We start from the raw sequence: 24,437 nt of genomic DNA on the forward strand, positions 1-24,437 counted from the left end.
CAATTCCCATCACTGCAAATCAGCGGTAATGAGTTCATAGTTGTTAGGCCGTCTCACTCGGTACTACTGCAATCCTGCCCTCTATCATAAGAGGTAAAAATTACGTCATTAGTGAAACGTGGCATAGACTGGTGTAAATATGAATCACTGATCAATACTGTGTGTGTGTGTGTAAGAAGAAATCCTGAGTCAGGTTATTCCTTTAGTATATAGTATAAAAATAAAATCATTTAAATTAAAATGATAAAAGAATCATATATTTATTATTGATGAGTGATCACCTCTAATTACAGCCCACAAACATTACATAAAAACAAAATGACAATAATACAATACCAAATTATATTCATAAATTATTCTTTATTATAGAGTGAAATCCATGCTTTTATGCAATTATGTATAAAGATTCCATTACATTGAATTTGCTTATTTGAAAGTTTATGTTAAGACAGAAAAGGAACTTTAATAAGAAAGGACGTGCTTTTCCACGGAATCCATTCCCTGGTTCCAGAAGGTATATGGGAATTCCACTGAGGAAGCAGCACCAACTTCTCCCTGAAAGAACAAGGCTGTTGTTTAGCAATTACATATCACCTCAGAGATGCTACTGTAAGTTGGCATGCAAAACTAAGAAAATATGCAATATATGTTTTCCTTCAGGGTCTTTAGTAAATAGTATATATAGTAATATAGCCACAAACGGCTGGTATGTGCAGGTATGTGCTTATGTGTACATAATTATGTGCTCTGTGTATGTATTTAAACATAAATACTTGTGAACCATTCCCCTTAAACGGAAAATGTGTCCAAATAATTAACCAAACTGACTGTGGTAAGAAAAAAATTCATTGGTAAAATTAATTTACCTTCAAATTTAAGGCAATAAGCCCAATCTCAAAGCATTTGTCTTCTCCTGTCCTTTTCTTTATATCAGCAAGGACAGAACAACAGGCTTCCTTTGGTGACAACCCCTATAAAGCAAGGACAAGAAACAAACTGTAGGTTAACCCATGCCAGCTGCTCTACATCTTAGAAACTATATTCAAATCAGAATATTACTGGTGAAAATTAATCATAACTTAAACAACTTTAACATAACTTTAACATAAAAAAGGGTGCAGTGTATTTGAAAAAAATGACCTGCAAACACTACCATAATACCATAGTTATGATTTCACAAACCAGGAAGCTTTAAACAATATCTTACAACCAAGATACAGTACTGTGCAAAAGTTACACCTAAAGTTTGTCATGATGATCAGTACAAATTAACATAATGCATTTTTACTCTTTGTATTTAAAACTGCATTCATTGGTACTCTGGTGTAGTATTCAAAAGCTTAGCTGGTTGTTCTGTTGTTCCATGCATATTGGAAAACTTGCTACAGTTTTTCACACAAACCTCTTAAATAATAATTTTTTCTACTGATACAAGGATGCAGCAGTCATGAAATAGGCTTGTAAGACAAAAGATGTAGGCTCTAACATTTACACAGTATTGAACATGTTTAGATTTCTTACTTGTTGTTCCTTTTTTTAACATGAACATAACAGTGTAAATTAATATTCTTTATTATTTAATTAAATGTAATTTTGAAGTATTCATAACATACCTGTCTCATCAAGTGTACAATCTGAAAGCTAGGACAGTAGCACATGATTTTATCTCCATCACCTGACACTGGGTTAGAACAAAGAAAAAAATATATATATTATAAATATATATTTATTAGTCATATATTACTTTCACTAGTTTCAGTTATACAGTATAATAGGTGGAACTGCTAAATAATAATAACAGAGCACCAACCTGCTGCAGCACCCACCTAAAATATGAAAATAATAGAAGTCAAACTTCCCCAAATTCTAATTTAATTACATTAATTTGTTCTTTTATTATCTTATCCGATATAGACATCACTGATACAAGTTGATGTTTAACTAGTTTGCTCTTGATTGCTGGAACCACCTTCTGCCATAAAAATAAATTAGGCACTATATAAATGCACTATAATATTTTTGCTGCAATGGGGGTTGAAAACCTTACTGTGTGGTCAGCATAAAGGCCACAACCAGGAAGTGGAGAGTCTCCCACTCGCCCTGGAGCCTTGAAGGGTTTTCCTGATGTAGAAACACCTTAACAGTTGATTAAAACCCCATTAGTATATTATGCATAGATAATAATGATCTCATTCCTTTTTGTCCACAGTGAAAAACATACTGTCCAGAATATTTAATTGGGACACTCTTCATCATTCACTAAACAGATAGTTAAATAAATTGATAAGAAAGATAATACAGCTGATTCTCAAATCTAGTTTGGATTAGAAAATGACCCCTGTATCATCCTGTGTAGTTACTGGATGTGTTTCATCAGCTTAAACTAAGACGAAAAACTCAAATTTGCATCATGGCATCTTTTACTTCTTTAGAAATTGACTGGGTCAGAAACAAGGATTCGTTTCATGCATTTCATATTTTCTCTTAATAAAAGTTTAATTAAATGATTACTATTAGCAATAAAAAACAAAAAAACTCATTCTCTCTGCTTCTCTGTCTCCGTTTTTATTCTTTTACCCAAATATTTACAAATAATAGCAAATAGTGGGTTTTCCAGAAAATGAAGATTCTCGCTTAAATAGTCTCTCTGTTAGACTAGATCTTAGTGTTTCTTTAGAAACTATAGATCTTCTTCTAGATCACTTACATCAAAATGACATCAGTATTTAGGGACAGGCATTAAGGTTTGTTTAAAGGTTGGTTTAAATACTACCTGTCTGATCATTACCATTTTGAGGATTCAAAAGGAGAGCTATTCAGGTTAATGCAAGTAAATTATGGGGTGCCACAAGGTTCAGTTCTAGGACCCCTGCTTTTCACAACATGCTTCCCTTAGGAAATATTATTAGAAGGCATGGGATTAGCTTCCACTGTTATGCCTTTGATACTCTCCCAACTATATATCTCATCGAAACCAGATAATACAGCTCAATTGGGTTGGATAACTGAGTGTGCCAAAGAATTAAAAGATTGGATGACCCATAAAATTTTATAAAATTTTGATAAGACAGAGATTTTGCTCATTGGCCCAAAAACCAGTACACAGGAGCTCCAGCATTTCAACCTGCATTTAGAAGGATGTTCTGTAACTACTAGTTCAACAGTTATTTAAAACAGCGACTTGTCTTTCAAAAATCATATCAACCATGTTACAAAAACAGCCTTCTTCCATCTTAGAAATATTGCTAAGCTAAGAAACATGTTGTCTATATCTGATGCAGAGAAGCTCATCCATGCGTTTATGACCTCTAGACTGGACTATTGTAATGAATTACTAGGTGGATGTCCTGCATCATTAATAAACAAGCTACAGTTAGTTCAGAATGCAGCAGCCAGAGTTCTCACAAGGTCGAGAAAATATGACCATATAACCCCAATCTTATCATCCCTACACTGGCTACCTGTTTCGAATGGACTACAAATTCCTGCTACTTACAAACAAAACACTAAATGGTTTAGCTCCCATTTATCTTTCCAGTCTTCTAACAAACTACAATCTGTCACGCTCTTTGAGATCTTAAAACTCTGGACTTCTAGTAGTTCCTAAAATAGCAAAGTCCACTAAAGGTGGTAGAGCATTCTCACATTTAGCTCCTAAGCTTTGGAATAGTCTTCCTGACAGTGTTCGGCGCTTAGAAACACTCTCCCAGTTTAAGTGCAGATTAAAAACGTATCTTTTTAGCAAGGCCTACACATAACACACATCACATATCATAACCTTGTGCTCCAGTACATTTGATCACATGCACATTATCAACTTGTGCTTGTTAATATTATGGACAGCAGCTACACTAATTCCTCTCCACTGCTTCTCTTTCTCTACCCATCCCGAGGCATCCTGAGGTTTTTCCAGCTCCAGTCTCGTCCTTTAAAGAAGTAGATGCCGACCCTGCAAACATCCCGAACCATCTAGAGACGTACCAGCACCATTTCGATTCATGTGGAGTTTGGACATTGGACCTCTTTGAGTGTTTAAAGGCTCTGGCATGGAGAAGTTGGTGTTGGATCTATGATGATCTCAAATGACTATATAAGACTGTAGAAAGGACATTACTCCTAATCTTACATTCCAGTGCTCATGTTAGTTTTTACTTTCCAGTGTGCTGTATTGTTTAAAGATTTATAATCAAACCCAAATGATTGATGTCTTGATGTCACCCAAATGAGGATGGGTTTCCCTTTTGAGTCTGGTTCCTCTCAAGGTTTCTTCCTCATTACATCTAAGGGAGTTTTTCCTTGCCACAGTCGCCCCTGTTCACCTTAGCTCTTAAATTCCGTAAAGCTGCTTTGATACAATGTCTCTTGTGAAAAGCGCTATAGAAATAAACTTGACTTGACTTGGCTTAAAAAAAATAAATGACAAATTTTAAGCAAATTATTCTTACCCACAGTTATATTTCCTGTAAGATCCAAAGCAATGAGACCTGAAAAGAAATACAAGACATACTTACTCTTTTCTGTCTCAAAAGTAAATTTTAATGATAATTAAATTAGAGATTCCTTTATGCCTAAAGTAAAAAATTGCTCTGGAAGAAGATTCAGCATAAATAAAATACTGTCAAATAAGGCAGGTTTTTAATGTGCTGTATTGTAGGAAAAATGCAACTGAATAGAGCAGGATGAAATGGAATTACAATAATTAACAGAGATTAACAGACAAGAAGCATATCTACAAGACATCATAACAGAGTCCTCAAAATATTGCATATAACTAGCTTTCTTCTGTGAAAAAACATCACCAAAATATTTATAGGTAGAATTCAGATGTCTGTTAGACTAAACTAAAATTAGCTGAACAATTTCTGCCTTGCTGACTTCATCACTGACTGAAGCACAATAAGATAAAAAGGTTTATACTTACCTATAGTATCATGGCCTCTTACTTGTTTCCCACTTTTAAGAAATTCCTTAAGGTTCACATCAAATAAAAAACAAAAAGACAAAATAAAGTTGCACTGTTAAATGTTAATATCCTCAGCCCCTAGAGATCCAATGACGTAATAACTGCCATTGTGTGGGTGTGTGTGTGTGTGTGTGTGTGTGTGTGTGTGTGTGTGTGTGTACCTGATACGCAGTAGCTGTATGGTCTGAGAGCATGTTGTTATTGGGCTCAATGATAAAACCTTTCTCCCGTGCAAAAGCTTCAGCTCCTTCACCAACTAATAAGCTGTGAGGACTTCTTTCCATTACTTGGCGTGCCACCCGACATGGCTGCCCTAACCTGACAACAACATATGCCACATATGATATGATTAGTTGTACAGTTCAGGATCATGAACATTATTTTTAAATAGTAATCAAAAATCTCCCTACACAAAAAATGGCCAAAATATAAAAAACATAATATATATTCAGATGTACATAAAGCCATCAGAGTCTGAAATATGATTCACTGTGTCTCTTTACCCACGCAATGCAGCTACTGCCCCAAATCTCCCAGGTAAACCTTCCATTATTGCTGCATCACATTCTACTATTCCCTTGTTATTTGGGAAGCCTCCTCTTCCCACTATATAACAGCCTGTCTGCACGTCATTTTCCACATCTGAAAAATAATAATATCATACTGTACCAAAATACATGGTCAATTTTCTGCAGTTATACACAGTAAACCTCACTGGCTATGACAACATTTGTAACATTCAGTGATTAACTCCACACATTTTCCCAATTAAAGGTAATGGACTGGGACTTATCTGTGTTCTGATACTATAGTTAAAGCATATATTTGCCTTTTTTTTTTTTTTTTTTTTTTTTTTTACCTGCAATTGCATTCTCAACAACATCGGTGGAATGTTGTCCAGCTAGAATCATGCACTGCATCCTTTCTACAGCAGGGAGGGAGAAGGACCAAGTGCCCACAGCAGCCATGCTGAATACCTTATGCTGCCTCTGGGTCTGTATAACCAGGTACAGCTATTTCCAGTATTGGCTGAGTGACCTGTAAACACCTGAGCCAAGAGAACGGAAGGTATATTATAGGTGTATAATGTAAATATAAAAAAGTCTGGACTTTTTTAAGCTGTTGCAATTTCTTTAGCAACAGCTACGCCCCCAAATATGCTATGCATTAGTGTAAGAAGGGATTTCTATTCAGATGTATTTCCACGCTTCACCACTAGAGGCAGACATACAGTTTACCAAGCAATGACAAGCTACCATTGACATTACAGTGCACCATCCTCCATCAAGAGTATAAAATTGACCAGTGGCCATTCGACATCGTGCAACCTGTCACTCAGCACTGGTGACAGTTGACAGATAAGCAAGTTTTTCCTATCCAGCTCGAAAGACCGAATGTTAGTAAGTTTTCCTCTCTAGCTCGAAGGACCATATAGGGATTTTTACTATCTGGTGTGCGCTGATCAGGGGATTGTATTTGCCCCAGCGTGTCAGTAAAAACACGGTAGGCTAGATCGTATATGAGGTGATTCTTGCTATCTTCTGTTAGTTGCTGTTCGGTAGGTTGCTGATGCTGAATGCATGCTGAAAGGCCACTGCTGAATAATCAGTGCTGAGTGACAGGTTGCACAATGTCGGATGGCCACTGGTCAATGACGACTGCTGCTCGGTGGTGAAATGTGGAAATACAACTGAATAGGAATCTTTTCTTACACTGCCACCCCCAAATATGCATAGCATTGTTTGCTCCTAAATCTTAGTTAAAAGTCTGTCGGTTTGATCTTGGTGTCATCCTCATCTGCTATCTCTGGTAGATTAATGAAATGGGTAACTGGCCGTGTGTATAATCGACCTTTAACGTTGACCTCTGCAGACCTTGCTTGTCCATCTGCTTCAGGGAATGTCCTTAACACTCTCCCGATCAACCAAAGGGCTCGTGGTAACGGGGGATCAACAATCATAACAACAGGCCCAACTGCAAGGGTTTTGGTCTCTGCATGCCATTTATGTCTTAGTTGGAGATTAGGTAAGTAGTTTCTCATGAAGCTTTACCAGAAATGATCAGTGAGAACTTGACTTTGTCTCCATCCACGTCGTCCTATGGATTCATTGGCAGGGTATATCTACGGTGGTCGAGAAGTGCAAAACACATTAACAAAACCCAAAAACAAATTAACAAATCCAAAAACATAACAACAAATCCAAAAACACATTAACAAATGCAACTGCCTTTGCGGGATCCTTCGCCAACCGCCTCTCTATGCTTCTTAAGTTAGGCATAACGGAGTCCTTAGTGGTACAGAGTTGTGGCATATTAGCTTTCCTTAAAAGGGAAGTTGCATAGCGATTCACTTCATCTACCATTACCCTGGTCGTTCTGGTTTGTAGTAAATCCATTGCCACTCGATCCTCCTTTGATCACATGACTAATTTCTCATTTCTGTGTGGAATAGTATCACCTTGCCAGAGTCTCTCTGCATTCCAGGATAGTTGTTCCATTTGAGGAGTGATAAAGATATGTAAACATTGTCGAGCCTGTACTCCTAGGGCCCCCTGGAGGTCCAGCAGCTACGTATCAGAACTAGACTAGGCTGGACATTACAAAGCCCAACACGCTTTCTGCAGCAACAGCTAAAAAAATTGTAGAGCAGGCGTGTCAAACTCAGGCCAAATCCAAATCCGGTGTAATTATATTTTGCCCGTGAGATCGTATCAAATGTGTATTAGAGCTGGCCCGCCAGTATATAGCGCATACACCGCTAATACTACAAATCCCAGAATGCTTTGTTAGTTGGGGGGGGGGGGGTCGGGGGCACGTCAGTCGAGGCCGCTAAAAATTTAGCCGACTTTGAAGCCCTAAAATGCAGATTTGAACTGCTCAGTAATCCGTTTGTGGTTGACTTGGAAAGCGCACCAACCAACCTCCAAATGGAACTAATTGAACTCCAGTGTAGAGACACGCTCGAGTCAAAGTACGACTCTGTGTGTGCTGCACAGTTTCAATGTTTCCTCTCCGACACACTGCTCCAACTCTGTGTCCAAGCTGCTCTAATACTCTCTATGTTCACCAGCACATATCTCTGTGAGAAACTGTTTTCAGGAGTCTCACTGATATACGCCTTCACTCAATCCTGAGGATTTCCTCAACTCAGAGCCTAAACCCAGACATTGCATCTAAGAAGACACTTGCATCTAAGAAGAGATGCCAGATATCTATTTTTAACCAATGTGCATCAGAGTAAATCAGAGTGTAGCTACTGAGCTTGAATGAATGTTGTCTTTATGCACTATTTCTACTCCAAGGCATGGACTGTTAATAGTTGAAAGATTGCTTTTTAAATCAAAGGAAATTATTATTATTTTTGGTTGTTTTGTTGTTGGCCTGTGAAAAAAGGTAATAATAACAACACATAATAGACACATAATAAGAAACGAATACCACTGCTGTGTGTTTTATTTCAAATTTAATTTTTCATTTGTTTATAATATTAAACTTTGGTTGTTCCAGATTCAAAGTTTATGAAAAACTAAAGTTTGTTTTCATTTGAAAACGTTCAACATTACACATCTGGAGAGAAGGGAAAACATGCACAATTGCAGTCAATTTTCTAAAAAATATTTAGTTTGGACCGCAACTAATAATAATAATAATAATAATAATAATAATATTAATATTATATATATATATATATATATATATATATATATATATATATATATATATATATATATATATATATATATATATTGCTGGTTGTGTTTAACAATCAACTCTGTAACTAGAAGATGCAAATATATTTTATAACAGTTATACAATAGCTAAATATTTATAAGCGTTTAACCATGAACGTGTTGCTAATTATCAAGCAAATCTTGCACAAAAAAAGGTACACCTGTACACGGTATAATATGATTTGCTCATGATTATTAAGTATTATTAATTATATAATCTAATACCATAATATATGATAGATTAATTAAAACAGACAATTTAAAAATAAAAAACTATATAAACATATGAGCATTATATTAAAACATAATATAACTATTTTATTATAAGATAGAGCTGCCTTGCCTTCTGGACTCACCACAAACTACAGGCACTACACGATGGCGGATTGTTTACGTTTCGCCGGAAATGTAGTGTACTCGTTGCGCGCGCGGCATCTTGGGATGGGGGGAGTATTAAAACGCCGGAAGTAGTTTAGCGCGCAGGCGGAAGTGGTTGTAAAGGGGCTCATGATTTTTGCGCCCAGACTGAGCCGAGGTAATCTTAGATTGCTAACTTGAACTCGTTATGCGTGTGTATTGAAAGTGTTTTATTGTGTTGTATGTGTTCGGATTATGGTTCCGCTTTGACATATTTCTGACCAGGTTTCTGTATATATGTCTGAGTGATACTAGCGTTGACAGGCTAGCATTAGCGAAGCAGGCTTTTTTTTTGCGCTAACGGCAGCCAGGTTTGTTTAAAACCGGTGATTTGTCTTATTCCCCATTGCTTTGTGTTTCACGGTGTTGAACCGGTTGCTGGATAAAAACGGGTTTATTTTATTTTCTACCGGGTCATTGCTTTTATTGTAATTAAAACCAGAAGAGCACAACACGCAGCCGATCATCTCTGTTTTCAGCTAACTACTGCTTCATTTAATACACATCGAGTATAATTTGCCTGTTGCTTATTTTGCAGGTTTGGTCAGTTTCTGTAGTGGATCAGCTTTTATTTCTTTGTATTGAGCGAACAGTGTTTTTTTGTGTATTGCACATGTTTATAGTCGATCAAATAATTTAAACTATGCACTTTATCTACATTCCTGTCTTTTATTTTTGTTTCTAGACGTTCAATGTTTATTTGAACCCCAGCGAGATTTTTCTCCTTTCGGTCGAGATTTCAAAGATCACGTTTTATCGTGAGCACCAGAGTCAGGGTGATATTTTATGCATGGGAGTTTAATGCGGTACTACGTTCTCTGGGAAAGAATGTTGGTTATTGTATTTAGTTGAAAAGGGAATGAGAAGTTTATTTTAGAAGCTAAGACACACCACTGGTCCTCTTTCCCACACTGGGGCATGGTAGTTTAGGTGTCCCTGCATTTGATGGCACATATGTACTACTATTCTCTCAGGCTGTAGTGGGTTGGTCTTTAAAAAGGCATCATTCTTTCTTCTTTTTTTTTCCCCCCATTCACACTCGTTTTTCAATAAGATGACTGTTAGTTTGGGGTTATTGGTTTGCTGCTCTGTACCAGAATCTGAGTCAACCCTAACGGCTATTGGCATGTTACCTGAAACACTGGCTTGATGCTAGCCTGACAGTTTGTGCTCTTTCTGAAGATTAGTTTTGAGATTTCATGTAGTATATATTCACCCCATTAAAAATGTCAGTAGATTGGGTTGGAAAATAGTCCATCCTGACACTGATCTACTAAAGTTGTTTCCTCTTCTGTAACTCTGCACAACATTCGGACTACATCTTTGCATGTAGTCTTATGGTGTTTTTACATGTTTCAGGTTATTGAGCTTATAACAGTTTTTGAACTTTTCAAATAATTTTTTTAGCTGGAACTGATTTACAGTATTCATAAATGTGCTGGTATTGTGAAGGTCTGAGCCAGTGAATGACTTTGGACATCTGAACTCAGTCTTTGGTCCATCCTGTGCTGAAAACATCTTTCTGCTGTTTGCTTCATAACTGGACAACATGGAGCAAAACAACAGCTTGCCTTCATTCCCACAAAGCCTTGCGTCGCCTCAGGTAAACAGAATGCTTAAACAGATGCTAATAATACATTTAAAATTACACTTTGGTACCAGTTAAAGAAATGTGCATATAATAAATTTTTTCTCCAAGAATTGTGATTCATACTAACTTATCATGTTTTATTAGTTTGAGATGAAAAGCATTTGGTTCTTTTTGTTTGTAGGGGGCCATGACGCCTGGTATCCCCATCTTTAGCCCTATGATGCCTTATGGGTCAGGGCTTACACCACAGCCAGTACAGAACACCAACAGCTTATCAATTTTAGAGGAGCAGCAAAGGCAGCAACAGCAGCAACAACAGCAGCAGCAGGCGGCAGCATCTCAACAGCAAAGTGGGATAGTTGGAACATCTGGCCAGACTCCTCAGCTTTATCACTCACAAGCTGTTTCCACTACCACAGCACTGCCAGGAAACACCCCTCTCTACACAACCCCTCTCACACCTATGACCCCCATCACTCCTGCCACACCTGCTTCAGAAAGCTCTGGCATTGTCCCTCAACTACAGTGAGTATACTAATGAGCATTATAGTGCTTATAGTGTGTTTGTGTTGTATCTGGTCTTGGTAATGATCGTTGTTTTTTTTTCTTCTTCTTCTAAAGAAATATTGTCTCAACTGTGAACTTGGGATGCAAACTTGACCTGAAGACAATCGCACTACGAGCCAGGAATGCTGAATATAACCCAAAGGTATTATGCTCTTGCATCTTACAAGCGCTTTCTCCCCACTCATATCCCCTTTTTACTTTCTGTCAAAAAAGGCAGTTTGTCTCACAAACTGATTGACATAATGCACTTCTTATAACACTTCTTTTTCTACATCATTTACTAGGTAATTATAGACAAGAATTTCGCATACAACAATACACGTCATGTTAGTATAATCGGTGTATTGAGAGATGTCTCAATCATAAGAATGTAATTGCAATATTTAATTGTCTTGCTTATTCCGCACCCTTTATTGTTGTAGTTTGGAATTAAGATTGCACACTGTAAATAGTTGTTAACTCCATGTGCATTTGGAATCAATTAGTGCTGAAGGAGTGAAAATTTCTCACATTTGAGTTTGTCTAATTACAAGTTAAGAAAAGATGCTGTACAGTAATTGACTTAAATATGACTTAAATTATTGTACAAAATTAAATAATTTTACAGGATATTTAGTAATTGCTGATTTTATTTGAAATGTTGCTCTGTTCTTCCTTACATTTAACAAGTGGTTATTACTTTCAGCGTTTTGCAGCCGTCATCATGAGAATACGAGAACCCAGAACAACTGCTCTGATTTTCAGTTCAGGCAAGATGGTCTGCACAGGAGCTAAGAGGTAAAAGAGATTTTGTTCTACACATTTTAGTTTCTGATGCTGGAAATGAGTTCCTTGTATCAAATGTTATACGGTTGTTATGCAAGAAGCAATCAATGATGGAAGTACCCAGAATTGAATCAAACCAATATGATTGAATAATACTGTATAAACGTAAACTATATGATTAAAAGTTGTGCATCTGGCCATCGCATCTACGTGTTTCACAAAATGGAAAGTATGCAACTGCCCAGTATGCTGAAGCATTAAGATTTTTCTGTGCTAAAACAAAAAACGGAGTCTCGCAGGTAAAATAAGCACGTTGTTCTAACGCAGAGACTTCCATACATAAGCTATGCCGTGTGCTCCATGACCACCAGAGGGACCCTTAACAACTATCCCAATAATGTGGTATTGTAACCCTTACTATTGAATGTTTCAGTGCTTAGTGACACTTTTTTCTCAAACCAGGTTTTACAGGGGGTTTGCATGATTGTAACATTACATTCATGCGCACACACACACAACCAACCAAAAAAAAAGGCTAAAGCCGTTTTTGTCCTCTTACTCCTAATTAAATTCTTACACCTTTCAATATTCTTAAACCTGACAGTGGACAACTAGAACAAACTACAGTAGGTAATGTGTGCCTTGTGTCCCTCTCCAGCGAGGAGCAGTCTCGTCTGGCTGCCAGGAAATATGCGAGAGTAGTGCAGAAACTGGGTTTTCCTGCCAAATTTCTAGACTTCAAGATTCAGAACATGGTTGGAAGTTGTGACGTCAAGTTTCCAATCCGACTCGAGGGTCTGGTTCTCACCCATCAGCAGTTCAGCAGGTCTGTTTTTTTTTTTTTTTTTTTTCTTCTTCTTCCCCATTGTCAAAATAAAGTGTACTTGATTTGTGCCCATATTTCTGTTTGTGACTGACATTTTGCAAAATGTTTCTTTTTTAGTTATGAGCCAGAGTTATTCCCTGGTTTAATCTACAGAATGATTAAACCCAGAATTGTGCTTTTAATATTCGTTTCAGGCAAAGTTGTACTCACGGGTAAGTTCTTTTTACATATGTATATAAAATAAAACAAATTACAGTTTGGAATACTAGGCTCAGTTATTAACAATGTTTCTCTTTCTTAGGTGCAAAAGTGAGGGGTGAAATTTATGAAGCATTTGAAAATATATATCCTATCTTAAAAGGATTCAGAAAGACTACATAATCCTTTTGACCTGCACCTTCTTATTGTACTTGTTTGAGGGAACCGATTTTACTGCGACATCCGTTCTCTTAATTTTGTTTAATTGTGTAAATAATGTTTTATTCACGGATAGTGAATGGAAATAACTTTTTATCTTTTTATTTTTCATTTTTATTCTGCTGGATTGTGGCTGCCACAGTCCAGTTTTACCATAACATTTTAATAGTTTGTTTGTTTGTTTGGTTTTTTTTTTGGGTCACACATTCCTACTGTGAGCAGGCAGGTTCTATTGAAGGTCATTTCAGAGAACTGGTGGATTCTGAAGGAAAAGTGTTGAAGATATTGGTCAGGAATTAAAGTATTACAAGTATCACAGCGTCAATGTGTCCAGATCAGTGAAAATGCATTTGCCCCAGCTGAAGCAATTTGTTGCAAGATGCAAATATCGGTTGAAAATTAGATTCTGTTTGACTGGGCCTGGCATATTTTGGTTAAAGTAGCTGTGCCATGTATTAGGAACCGTTTGTGTTTTCATGGTAATTCACTGAAATGTTAAGTCTTCCACCTAACCCGTATAATGAATATAATGCTGTTTGCACCCATGCTCGTGTTGGCTCTCCAAGTGCATGGTGCATGTTGGTAACCAAGAGTTTTGTTTTATTGCTAACCAAGTGCACTTTTCTTCAGCACACGTCACTGTAGACCTTTGTCTGTTTGTAAATGTTTAAGAATGGCAAAGAGCCTGAAATGTGATTTGGTGTAGCTTGATTTATATATTCATTATATGGGTTACATTCAGCCTCTTGTCAAGCACTTTTTTTTTTTATTTGGGGGGGGGGGGGGGTGTTTGTGCATCAGTGATTTGCTTTGGAATAAGCACAAATACTTTATATCCACACTGTTTCTTTTAGTTGGGTTGACCACTGCACCCAAATAAAACATTTCTCTACTCTTACTCTTGTCATTAATTTAGTGAGACTTTCACACCTTGAGACACTTAATTCTATGGAGGTTTTATTTAATTATTTTTTGTGGACATAATGTGGAAAAACATGACAAGAAATGTTGCCATAACAGGTAGTTATCATGTACTAGTTAAACTGCACGGTCTTCTGGGATGTCTTGTTTCCAAATGAATTCTGCTGAATAGTTTTTGCCCTGATCACAGCTGGCAGCACATGTGTAGATGGCTAGTGTCCCCCAGTCAATGCTGGCATCTGTTCTGTCCACCTTTAGGTGATTAAGCAACTGAGGCATGATCTGAAATGAACATATTTTAGCTTAGTTTATTACATATTAAAATTGCATACTTGCTTCCTGAGCTGTAAAACACTGTTACGCTAAAGTTACTATTTCCAGTTACCTGAAATTCAAAGATTCTGTTGGTGCCGCATGGGCATTTTGGAATGTCGTCTTTGTTGGACACGTGTTCAGATGACAACCAAAGTGGAGATCCTTCTTTGCAATATCGCAAAACCTTTTTGGCAAGGGGAATATAACACCAGATTTTTTTTTGCACAAATGATGGTTCCTGGCAGTAAATAAATATTATAATAATAAAGAAACCAAATACCAGTTGTGCCCTCTGTGAGAGAGGTTCAAACTTTAAGGTTGTTTGTCACACATTGAATAGAATTGAATGTAAAGAAAAGTATAGCATTAAAATATAGGAACCCAAAAAAAGTGTATATAGTTGTGCATTTTACATACAGAAAGTTTTTACTGTTCAAGAGTTTTTGGTGCAGATCTCTTCATTACCTAACGTATTGCTTATTAGCTTGCTTATAGATTCTTAACTACCACTTACCTGATGTGGCGCTGCAGCGATGTGCTCCTTGAATTTCTGAAACACTTTACTGTCTTGTGATTCATGGAGGGCCATGGACTCTAACTCGCTCTCCTCCAAATCTGTAAAAGGAGATCACTGCTGCACCTAAATCTCTAAATGATACAGGTTTTGCGAATTCTTTGTAATTTACCTGAAGATGCAATATTTGCCTGCGCTGATATGTTTGCATCAGGAGGCTCATCCTTTAAAGGGTGTTCTTCAGGTTCTGTTACCAACTCCCACTCAGGAAACAAAAACAAACTTACAGCATCAGAAAAGGCGGAAGCTGGTCAAAAATATGAGAAAGGAAAAGAACAAGGTTAATTATAATTGTTGTCTTTGTATAAAATGAATACAAGCTTAAATTTATGTGATGTGATCTTTCAACACTCACATTCACTACTGCATTCTTTCTTGTGGCGTTGTTTCCAATCTATAGTCTGATGCTCTTTGCTGCAGTATGTGACTGCGTGGCACCGAGAACACGATTTGTGTCCAGCGCAGCCACACAGCCTGCAGAGTTTCACTCCTGATTCTAGTTTACACTCATCTGCACTGGTGGCTGGCTCTTCATCAGGGGGAGGGTCATATGGATAAAAATCATTTTTCCTAGGTAACTGGCTTCTGTACACTAAAGGGGAAAAAAATTAATTTTATGACCTCCTACAAAAACTCACAATATGATTGAAACTCTGAATAGCATTTGAAAATATAAACACTCTTTAGCATTGATTTACAAAAGGGGTCTATGAAGCAAAACCAGGGTGTTGGCAAGTTCTAATGGAAATGACAATTCATTATTTCATTTCATTTAAATTCATTATTTTCAGACTTACCTATATCTTTGTCAATGGGGTTTTGTACCTAAATCTTATAATCCTGAATTGTCACAAATTCTATCTTGAATTTTATGGTGTTAAAAAACAAAAAAAGTACAGTCATTAAAAATTACTGTAAGAGAAAACTTTGGGAACAAGATGTTATCCAGCTCGCTATTATTACTGTACATAATTAAATAAATCTAACATGTTAAAGTGTTGGGTTAGGTCTGCAGATTCTCAGAACAGTATGTTTAGTACAGACTTAGTACCAAACATTATATTAAAATTAAAGTTGCCATAGTTCCTCGCGTTTATGATTTAATGTTTTTCAAATAACTTAAAGTGAAAACACTCCTGTCATCTGCTTAGCTAATGAACTTGTTCAATGACCTCTAATGAGAGACATGAAGATGTTCCTCATTTTTCCAAAAGTCTTTCCAATGGTCCCCTTTTTTCTCTCTTCTAATGTTTAGCATGGTGCACTATATCTAAGGTGAACATCTCTTGTTTAGAATGATGCCGCAAACTTATTGCATTTTATTTTTTAGATGGAGATATTATATATAGTATGATATAGTATAGTGTAGTATAGTGTGTATATATAGAGATTTAAACAACTTTAGTCATAGCTAGACAAAAAAAAAGAGCCAGCTGTCAGAAATCTAAACATGGCAACAATGCATTAGTGTGAGATTTTTGTTCAGTTAAGGAAACATGCCCTTTGTTGTTCTGTGGTTTTGCTCAGCATTGTTAACTGGCACTATGTTTAGGAACCGCGCCGAGATCCAGTCTTTCAAAAGAGCATTACCTTTAAAACACCGGTTGTCGTTTGCCGTGTAGCACTCAGGTGTCCTGCAGCAGAATACATACAGTGTCCTGTGAAAACTCCGATCTTGTCCAACTATAGGGGCATAAACTTGTAGAAGAAAAACTGTCGGAAGCTGGCATTTCTCACACACGAGCTCATCGCCGGCTGGTAAATTCAGCTGACTCAACCAGGCTGGTCTTCCTCCGACTTTGCTGGGAAACTGAGCACTAGCGAGCTGCCAAGGTTCTGACTCCTCTAAAAAGCCCAACACAACCCCGGTTTCTCTTTCTAAATCGGTACGGTTTTCAGACATGTGAGCCATGTTCCACCTACAACCTCACATAACTCTTCATCGCAATGTACTTTCCTGTGTGTGTCCGTAATAAAGTTCGGGTGAAACAAAAGACGTTGTGAAAAGCGGCCGCGCTGCGCTCCCAACTGGAGCAATTTAAGGTAAATTCAGCTCTTATACTGAAGTTATTTATAACAACGGAGATACTCATAAATGATTTATCCTTACTGTTTACTTGATAAAATAGAACAGATTTTGGTGCAAAGGACTGCAAAGGCGCAATGTGTACTGTCTAATGACGAGCATCATTATAAAAAAAATCATATCTTATATTAATATTCATATATCAATGAACTAGTTGTGAGTGGTATATTCATACTGTAGTTTAGACTAGTTATATGCTGTTGATTTACATCGAGTCTAATACTTGCTTATATAAACTGATTATAAATTGTATATTGAATCTATATTACAGACTGTAAATGTAAATATTTTGACTTAGGTAGGTTTCTGTCGTTTCAGTTTACAACAAGCTTTATTGCAGAGAAGACACGACCGAGTCATAACTTTTCCCAAAACTTAATAATCCTGCGAAACTGAAAATATACTCCAACTCCACAAACCTATATAATAATAATAATAATAATAATAATAATAATAATAATAATAATAATAATAAACTAATACTGCAGGTAGCAACAACCCTACCAGTCCATATGCACTTAATGAAGTTTTGATTATGTTACATTTCTGTATTCTGTATTCTGATTCTGTAACAGAGTTCTGTTACAGTAGTGAAAATCATATTGGCTGACGGAGTTGTAGCTGTTACACCAATCAAATCACATGCATAATAGTAACATATGTAAAACGCTGGAATACTACTGAGTTCAGTCAGGAGTCAGAAAGTCAGGAGTTTCTTACATTATTTATTCCTCTCAAAATGTTCTGCTTGCTGTTGAAGTGATCCTGAAGTGTGTTTGTTATAAGTAGATACCACCAACCGGCAAAAGCTGTTCTAGCTTAAATGACTGCCCCAGGGTTCACCCCCATTTGTTAATTTTAGCTTTGAAAAGCTCCTCTCTGCTTCAGCTACCGTCAGTGGATGAGTAAGACAATCTCAGAGCTGTCCACAACTTAGGATACATTTCTGAGAGCTCCATTTCATGTATAAACTTCACCCTAATGCATTTATCGCACAGTTAAATACACATGTAATTATGCACAATTTATCAAACTCTCAGGGCCAAGAATGTTTGATTTCATTTGCTAATTGTAGCCATAAGATACATACAACATCTATATCCATATATTATGTGTCTTTTAAATTAGCCTTTAAGCTGCATAGGAGATTTCCCTTACTGAACACTGTTCAGGACTTATTCAGTACAGTCACAGAAAAACTTTATGACATCACTTAAATTTAAGGTAAACAAATCAATAGGTGCTAGTTTAACTACGATCCAACTAGACTAGTTAGGTTGGAATTGTTTTGTTGTTACACACATTCTGATAAACTTCACACCACAAATCAAAATGTTATGCAAGCTCAAAGACATATTGTGCTCAATATAGGTTTACAACAGCTTTATGTTGTGTAGCTTTATGTTGTGTGTTGTAGCTTGATATTGTTATTTGTGGTGAGAGTAGGGAGCAGGTTGAGAAGACCCTGGAAAGGTGGAGGTATGTGCTGGAGAAAATGGGGAATGAAAGTCAGTAGGAGTAAGACAGAGTACATGTACAGGGAGAAGAGGTGGAGAAGGTGGAGGAGTTTAGGTACCTGGGGTCAACGGAGCAAAGTAACCCCTAATGAGAGAAGCCGAAAGAAGAAGAAGAAGAAGAATGTTGTGTGTTGTAGCTCTATGTTGTTCAGTGTAGGACCAGGGTTCTGGAGGAACGTTGTCTGTTTTTACTGTGTACAATGTACCACTGTGTATAGTAGAAATGACAATAAAAGCCTCTTGACTTGACTTTTGACTTGTCAACCAATAACATCACATGTCCACTAGATGGCACGATCCGGCTGGGTTTTTTTTCCGTATATGAAAAATCTTAAGCGTGTAGTCTATTGAATACTGACCTCAGAAAAAAAGTGTTTTCGTTGTCACTATCTCATGATCTCGGTGTTTGGCTAAGATGAAGTGTTGTAACAAAAGGAACTTAGTTAAAACAAATCTCTGCCATTCAAATAGAGTAAAGTGCTTTTGTGCTAAAAAAGCGTAAAGAAAGTGTACGTCATCTTCAGATATTTGCGCGCGTGTGTGTGTGTGTGTGCGCGCGTGTGTTTGAAACGTGTGTGCGCGCTCTATGATGTCATCCTGTTGGATTAAAGCGATAGGGCTGGATCACTTGGTCGAGGAGAGGATTGGACCCTCATCATCGTCGGTCCAAAACTAAATCAAAGTTTGTATTTGTGCCATACACACCTTTCTCGCTTTTATTCGTGTCCAAAATTACTTTATTTTTATTTTTATTTTTTGCACATGGATATCACTTTGGCTTTGACGGACACGGAGGAGATTTCTCATCACAGAATGCAGCTAAGCATGAACACACACACGGACTGGAGAAATCAGGATTAGCCTAAGAGTGCAGCGCGATGCCTCCGCACGGTGTTGGGGAGTATAAACCCGTGTCAGGCTCGTCAGTGCCACCGGTACCACCGCGCAGATTCCGTAGTAAAGATGTGACCAAACGGAGCCGCTGGGGTTCGGCACCGGAGCGCAGGGTGAAGTGCGTGCTGGTTGGAGACGGAGCGGTTGGTAAAACAAGTCTGATCATCAGTTACACCACCAACGGCTACCCCACGGAGTATGTCCCTACAGCTTTTGATAACTTTTCAGGTAAATGAAGCATAAAGAACATGAAATTAATGCTCTGATATTTATGAAGTGTTCGACAGGACAGTTTATTGAATTGCCCCTAACTGAGATAATATGGAAAAGATCTTGAATATTTCTGCAAACAAACGAAAAAAAATCAAATTAAATAAAAACTGAACAGATTCACGAAGAATATTTCATCAAGAACCTCAGAGAACAAAAGTACCTGTCATTAAAACTTAAAAATTAATTGTACCTTAATGGCCCTGTTGTAACTTAAGGAAGATTGATAATATTAGCTGAAAAATAAATATCTAATAATTCAATACATGTATTAATCAACTTATTAAGTCAAATTAAAATGCAAGAACTTACGAAGATAAAAACATTATGTCACCGTTGGGTCATTTTTATAATTTGAACTATGTGTCTAAAAGTATGTGGACCCCATTAAACCTTTTTGTTGTTCTTCACCAAAATGTTGCCACAAAAAACTCAAGTGTCTACAACTTTTCATGCTGTAGCTTCCAAGCTACGTCTGCACAAGCAGTGACTCACAGCGACAAAGCAAACAGAGGCCATTCTTATTCATTGAAAGCTGGTGACCTCCATTAATTAAGCGAAGGTGACTTTAAGTGACTAGATGTAGACACACGTTCAGTAATGTGAGAAAGTTGCAAAGGTTTTAACTTAATGCAGATATGGAGCAGTGACTATCATTGGGAGTGTATACCCTAGAGCACACAAGAGCCGTCTTCGGATTTGTTGTCAAAAGTGGAATGCTAGTTGCGTCACCAACTGATAAAAGTTACTATACTTATCAATGGTAGGAACATCTACAGGAAACTTCATGATGTGATGACTGCCAATGACTGCATTAAAATAATAGCTGTATGCCTTTATATAAAAGAAGAAACATAGTATACCCTAGAGTATACTATGTATAAAAAAAATATACTAGTATAAAAAAAATATAAAAAAATCTTGCTGTGTACAAATCAAAGTCCAGAAAGACATAGTTTTCTGCAAAATTCTAATGGCCTGTTTAGAGAATCAACCCTGAGGTTAGGTCATTTAGATAGAACATCTATGTGACCCATAAACTCAATAATGGGTCTCTTACTTCATTGTCATTATCCAAGTCTGTTCTCCATACTAATGTAAGTGAGAGAAAGGAAGTCCCAACATGCACGTGGTCATCTCTGATTTGGATGTGTTTTTCTCTGCAGCGGTGGTTGCTGTTGATGGCAAGCCCATGAAACTCCAGCTGTGTGACACGGCAGGCCAGGTCAGTGCAGCATGGTTTTGATCATATCAGGTCACACATGCACTTTAAGGACAAGCAGCTTCTGTCTATGTAGCCCCTGGATCCTGTCATGGTGTAAACATATGACACATTGTTTATGTAAGAGTTTTGACTTTAGCTCTCATTTCGTTTCTGTACACTACTAAAGTAGTTGTTTATTCTGTGAATATGTAGAGGAAGTGATAGACCATCGGTCATGTTTATAATTGGTCATGACTGAGCGTAAGTAGAATAAAGCCAAATGAGTAATGATTACTGAATTGCTCAGATTTTCATTCTTATTCATAATACAGAGTTTGGGTAAAGTTCGCCAATGTGGACTTATAGCTTCCTCCTGAGGGAATGACAGAAATAATGTTGTATCAGTGAAATACTGTATATAGCAGTGTATGAGGGAAGAACCAGCTCTAGGGGACTGCAAATAGGAAGCTCTGTAATTGTGATAAATGGTTCGTGATCCGGGGAAAAAGGAGGCCTACTTTCAGTTGAGGCACAGCTGGGGCTAGTCAGTGGAAACGTGAGACCAGTGTGTTTTTAAGGAGCCAAGCCGGCTGGGGAAAGAGTGTGCAGGGAAGTGTGCCAAAAGAACATGAAGCAGCACTGCTGTCTTGATATAGAAAAATCGATTTTGAATTTATTTTGGGCTCAGGGGACAAGCAAGTGGAAGTGGGATAATAAAATTTTTTTATTATTAATAATGAATTTATTATATTTTATTATTTCAGAAAAGAAACAAGGTGACACTGTGAAATGCAATATATTTTAATATATAAATGACAATGATAAAATGCATCATGACGAATAAAAGTAGCAAATATAAAGATTTTCATAAAGATTATAAAGATTTCCCGATGCACACAAACACAGTACACTGTCATGTGCTTTTATTTTTCAATTAAACAGGTAAATTCAATTTATGCTTACATCTGCAAGCACTCTGGAGAAATGTCATTTTTATTAGTCACTGCAACCACAGTAGTTAATTTTTATAACTAACTTTTATAAAATGCTTAACTGGTATGAATCATTAAGGGATTTCCCTTGTGGTGAGAAGTTTCCAGTTAACTGAGCTTAAAGGAAATAACTTTTGGTATATGCACTAGTTCCACTCTAAAATTTTATGAGGAAAAGTAAAAGTGGTAGAGAGCTGTGTTAATGGACAACAGTATTTTGTTAGACTTCATCTTCAATGCTGGTTGAGATCACCAACATATATCACCAACAAGATATATGGGTCAAGAGTCAAGTCAAGAGAAGTTTTCCCCTGCTACGTTTAGTCTTGAAAAAATAAAAGTCACGCAATAGATAAGAATGCTGATGTTAAAGAAAAAATATGTTTAAAGTTTTATTATGCTTGCAAAACTTTGTGTTTTTATGCCTTCCAAAAAAAAAAAAGGTTATTTCATATGGGGAATTCAGATTTTCAGAGATTCACTCGTTGAATTAAGAACTGGAATTAATGTATTAAATCTCCCCAGTTAATGACCACTCTCTAGTTGTTCATTTCTATAAATATGTTCTGCTCTGGAGTGTGAAGTAAAATGAGATGAAAATTCCAGGTTTTATTTATTTAGGGTGGTTTTAAGGTGAAGTAAACTAGATGTCTTGATGTATCAATTTTGTAAACTGTGAGAATAGAGTGTAAATACAGATCACTATAATACAAGTGTAAACATTGAATTAAACAAAAACATAGAAAAAGAACACATTTTCTACTTCTGATAATCAAGACTATCCACTGATAGATTTAATGGACTAAATAGACTATTTATTTCCCATTCAGGATGAGTTTGATAAACTGCGCCCTCTGTGCTACACCAACGCTGACGTCTTCCTGTTGTGCTTCAGCGTTGTCACACCATCTTCGTTCCAGAACGTCAGGGAGAAGTGGGTTCCTGAGATTCGACGACACTGTCCACGCACTCCCATCCTGTTAGTTGGCACCCAGGCAGACCTCCGGCAGGATGTCAACATTCTCATACAGCTGGCAAAGTACAGAGAGCGGCCAGTGGAACCACAAGAAGCCTGCATGTGTGCTGAGGAGGTGCGGGCTGTGTCTTATATGGAGTGCTCAGCACTTACACAGAAGAACCTGAAGGAAGTGTTTGATGCAGCGATACTAGCCAGCATTCAGAATACAGACAGTCACCAGCAGAGGTTAATGAAACGCACACCCAATAAGATGAGGACACTCTCTGAGTCATGGTGGAGGAAATACTGCTGTCTGGCATAGATGGAAAGGAGGGATATTCACTCTGAACTTTTAAGTATGGACTAAAAGACAAAACTGTGGCTTTAGGGGTTGCTGGAGTAATTTATGAATACAAATTAAAATTATATTGAATTGCGATAGGACATTATGGAGAAGTGTATGAGTGAAACAGTAAATCATTCTACAAAGATTAACTATACTTATCCATCTTTTACAGTGGAAATGCAAAGTTGACCCTTAAAATGAGTGGCCTGTGCCTAGTTTTTGCTTTGTTTTGAATAACAAACATCAAGAAGAAGCAATATACCATTGAATTAAAAGCATCATTGTAGGTGCGGTTAAATCGTCATTGGTGTTTTATTATGCAGCAGATCACTAGACAACGTTAAATACAATGTTCCCTAAATTTTTAGAATGCAGACTACTCGATCTACACTGTGAAATAAAAAAAAGCCTACTTGGGTGGTCTCAGATAGAGGACAGAAGTCCACCAATATTTCTCTTCTGTCCTTCTTTTACCACATAAGTTCCTAAATCCTTTTTATACCTGGACGAACAGCTGTCCTCCAGCTGGAATATTGGAATACGATTTCTTGTTGGCACGTTGCCAAAGTGTGTTTCAGTCAAAGATTGCTAATGTGTTAATCCCCTGTCTGTCAAAACAAAATAGATATTCTGGTGCACATCAGTAGTTTGATATCAGTTTGTTTTCAGTGATCTGTAAGGTTGAAGGACAGCCCATTTCAAAAACAGCTGAACAAAAAAAGTCTTGTTTACTTTATGACTTAATCCAGAGCTTCCTTTTAAAACTTACCATGAGGTCATGGTCAGTGAGTGAGTATTAAAGGCCATTTAAAATTTGTGGATATACTGCATTTCACTCCTGCCAGGAGTGTTCGAATTAGAAAAAAACAATGTTTGCTTTGTTTTTTTCACTAGACATTGCCTGTTTATCTGCTAAGGTGCAGAATGAGGGATAATGTTTAATACAGAGTTTCCCATGAAATTACAGATCAATATATCACAGAATCTATTAACAAATCTGTATACTTATATGTAGTGTTTTTATTTTCATGTATGTTCAATGTGTTTTATGTTTATTAAAAGAAATGATCAGTTCTTCATAAA

General features: G+C 37.0%; 4 protein-coding genes and 1 long non-coding RNA gene across 8 annotated transcripts in view; 3 read left to right on the plus strand and 2 right to left on the minus strand.

Annotated features, from left to right (window-relative positions):
- Positions 1-4,400, plus strand: part of LOC310724372 — a 97,134-nt gene extending 92,734 nt beyond the window's left edge. The window contains exon 2 of the long non-coding RNA XR_014533052.1: positions 3,397-4,400. This is a non-coding gene — a long non-coding RNA (uncharacterized lncRNA). The remainder of the gene's footprint in view (positions 1-3,396) is intronic.
- On the minus strand, positions 341-9,129 carry LOC310724369 (N(4)-(Beta-N-acetylglucosaminyl)-L-asparaginase). 3 transcript variants are annotated; one of them, XM_083538269.1, is made up of 11 exons: positions 9,051-9,129; positions 5,823-6,011; positions 5,467-5,605; positions 5,125-5,281; positions 4,922-4,967; positions 4,446-4,484; positions 2,048-2,136; positions 1,811-1,826; positions 1,614-1,681; positions 867-971; positions 341-555 (listed from the first exon to the last, which is right to left on the minus strand). In XM_083538269.1, the coding sequence occupies exons 2-11, from the start codon at positions 5,929-5,931 to the stop codon at positions 463-465; spliced, it is 861 nt and encodes a 286-aa protein (XP_083394395.1). In that variant the 5' UTR covers positions 5,932-6,011; positions 9,051-9,129; the 3' UTR covers positions 341-462. The 3 variants fall into 3 exon arrangements, with proteins under 3 accessions (XP_083394395.1, XP_083394396.1, XP_083394397.1); XM_083538270.1 differs by having other exon boundaries at positions 9,038-9,122; XM_083538271.1 differs by lacking the exon at positions 9,051-9,129 and adding an exon at positions 7,015-7,294.
- A 5-nt stretch (positions 9,130-9,134) lies between these two features.
- tbp (TATA box binding protein) lies at positions 9,135-14,175 on the plus strand. 2 transcript variants are annotated; one of them, XM_083538267.1, is made up of 8 exons: positions 9,135-9,229; positions 10,564-10,714; positions 10,884-11,227; positions 11,324-11,411; positions 11,955-12,046; positions 12,693-12,860; positions 12,978-13,072; positions 13,162-14,175. In XM_083538267.1, exons 2-8 carry the CDS (start codon positions 10,661-10,663, stop codon positions 13,239-13,241), a joined length of 921 nt encoding a protein of 306 aa, XP_083394393.1. In that variant the 5' UTR covers positions 9,135-9,229; positions 10,564-10,660; the 3' UTR covers positions 13,242-14,175. The 2 variants fall into 2 exon arrangements, with proteins under 2 accessions (XP_083394393.1, XP_083394394.1); XM_083538268.1 differs by having other exon boundaries at positions 9,174-9,229; positions 10,519-10,714.
- On the minus strand, positions 14,060-17,090 carry pdcd2 (programmed cell death 2). Its single transcript, XM_083538245.1, has 6 exons — positions 16,678-17,090; positions 15,443-15,679; positions 15,200-15,334; positions 15,028-15,128; positions 14,584-14,697; positions 14,060-14,480 (listed from the first exon to the last, which is right to left on the minus strand). Exons 1-6 carry the CDS (start codon positions 16,997-16,999, stop codon positions 14,316-14,318), a joined length of 1,074 nt encoding a protein of 357 aa, XP_083394371.1. The 5' UTR covers positions 17,000-17,090; the 3' UTR covers positions 14,060-14,315.
- A 2,162-nt stretch (positions 17,091-19,252) lies between these two features.
- rhoua (ras homolog family member Ua) lies at positions 19,253-24,437 on the plus strand. Its single transcript, XM_083539568.1, has 3 exons — positions 19,253-19,812; positions 21,021-21,079; positions 22,881-24,437. The coding sequence occupies exons 1-3, from the start codon at positions 19,569-19,571 to the stop codon at positions 23,328-23,330; spliced, it is 753 nt and encodes a 250-aa protein (XP_083395694.1). The 5' UTR covers positions 19,253-19,568; the 3' UTR covers positions 23,331-24,437.

The sequence above is a fragment of the Silurus aristotelis genome (genome assembly GCF_946808225.1).
Source record: "Silurus aristotelis genome assembly, chromosome: 4".
In the NCBI taxonomy this organism is placed as follows: Eukaryota; Metazoa; Chordata; class Actinopteri; order Siluriformes; family Siluridae; genus Silurus; species Silurus aristotelis.

Excerpts from the sequence above, each read along its gene's own strand:
- LOC310724369 (XM_083538269.1), bottom strand. The coding sequence starts at position 5,931 with ATGGCTGCTGTGGGCACTTGGTCCTTCTCCCTCCCTGCTGTAGAAAGG. Across the intron at positions 2,137-4,445 it reads TACAGGAAATATAACTGTGG|GTGTTTCTACATCAGGAAAA; the intron begins GTAAGAATAATT and ends TCAACTGTTAAG. Across the intron at positions 972-1,613 it reads TTGTACACTTGATGAGACAG|GGGTTGTCACCAAAGGAAGC; the intron begins GTATGTTATGAA and ends CTTGCTTTATAG.
- pdcd2 (XM_083538245.1), bottom strand. The coding sequence starts at position 16,999 with ATGGCTCACATGTCTGAAAACCGTACCGATTTAGAAAGAGAAACCGGG. Across the intron at positions 15,680-16,677 it reads CGACAACCGGTGTTTTAAAG|TGTACAGAAGCCAGTTACCT; the intron begins GTAATGCTCTTT and ends TTTCCCCTTTAG. Across the intron at positions 15,129-15,199 it reads GGCAAATATTGCATCTTCAG|ATTTGGAGGAGAGCGAGTTA; the intron begins GTAAATTACAAA and ends CTCCTTTTACAG.
- rhoua (XM_083539568.1), top strand. The coding sequence starts at position 19,569 with ATGCCTCCGCACGGTGTTGGGGAGTATAAACCCGTGTCAGGCTCGTCA. Across the intron at positions 19,813-21,020 it reads AGCTTTTGATAACTTTTCAG|CGGTGGTTGCTGTTGATGGC; the intron begins GTAAATGAAGCA and ends TTTTCTCTGCAG. Across the intron at positions 21,080-22,880 it reads TGTGTGACACGGCAGGCCAG|GATGAGTTTGATAAACTGCG; the intron begins GTCAGTGCAGCA and ends TTTCCCATTCAG.
- tbp (XM_083538267.1), top strand. The coding sequence starts at position 10,661 with ATGGAGCAAAACAACAGCTTGCCTTCATTCCCACAAAGCCTTGCGTCG. Across the intron at positions 12,047-12,692 it reads GTCTGCACAGGAGCTAAGAG|CGAGGAGCAGTCTCGTCTGG; the intron begins GTAAAAGAGATT and ends GTCCCTCTCCAG. Across the intron at positions 12,861-12,977 it reads ACCCATCAGCAGTTCAGCAG|TTATGAGCCAGAGTTATTCC; the intron begins GTCTGTTTTTTT and ends TTTCTTTTTTAG.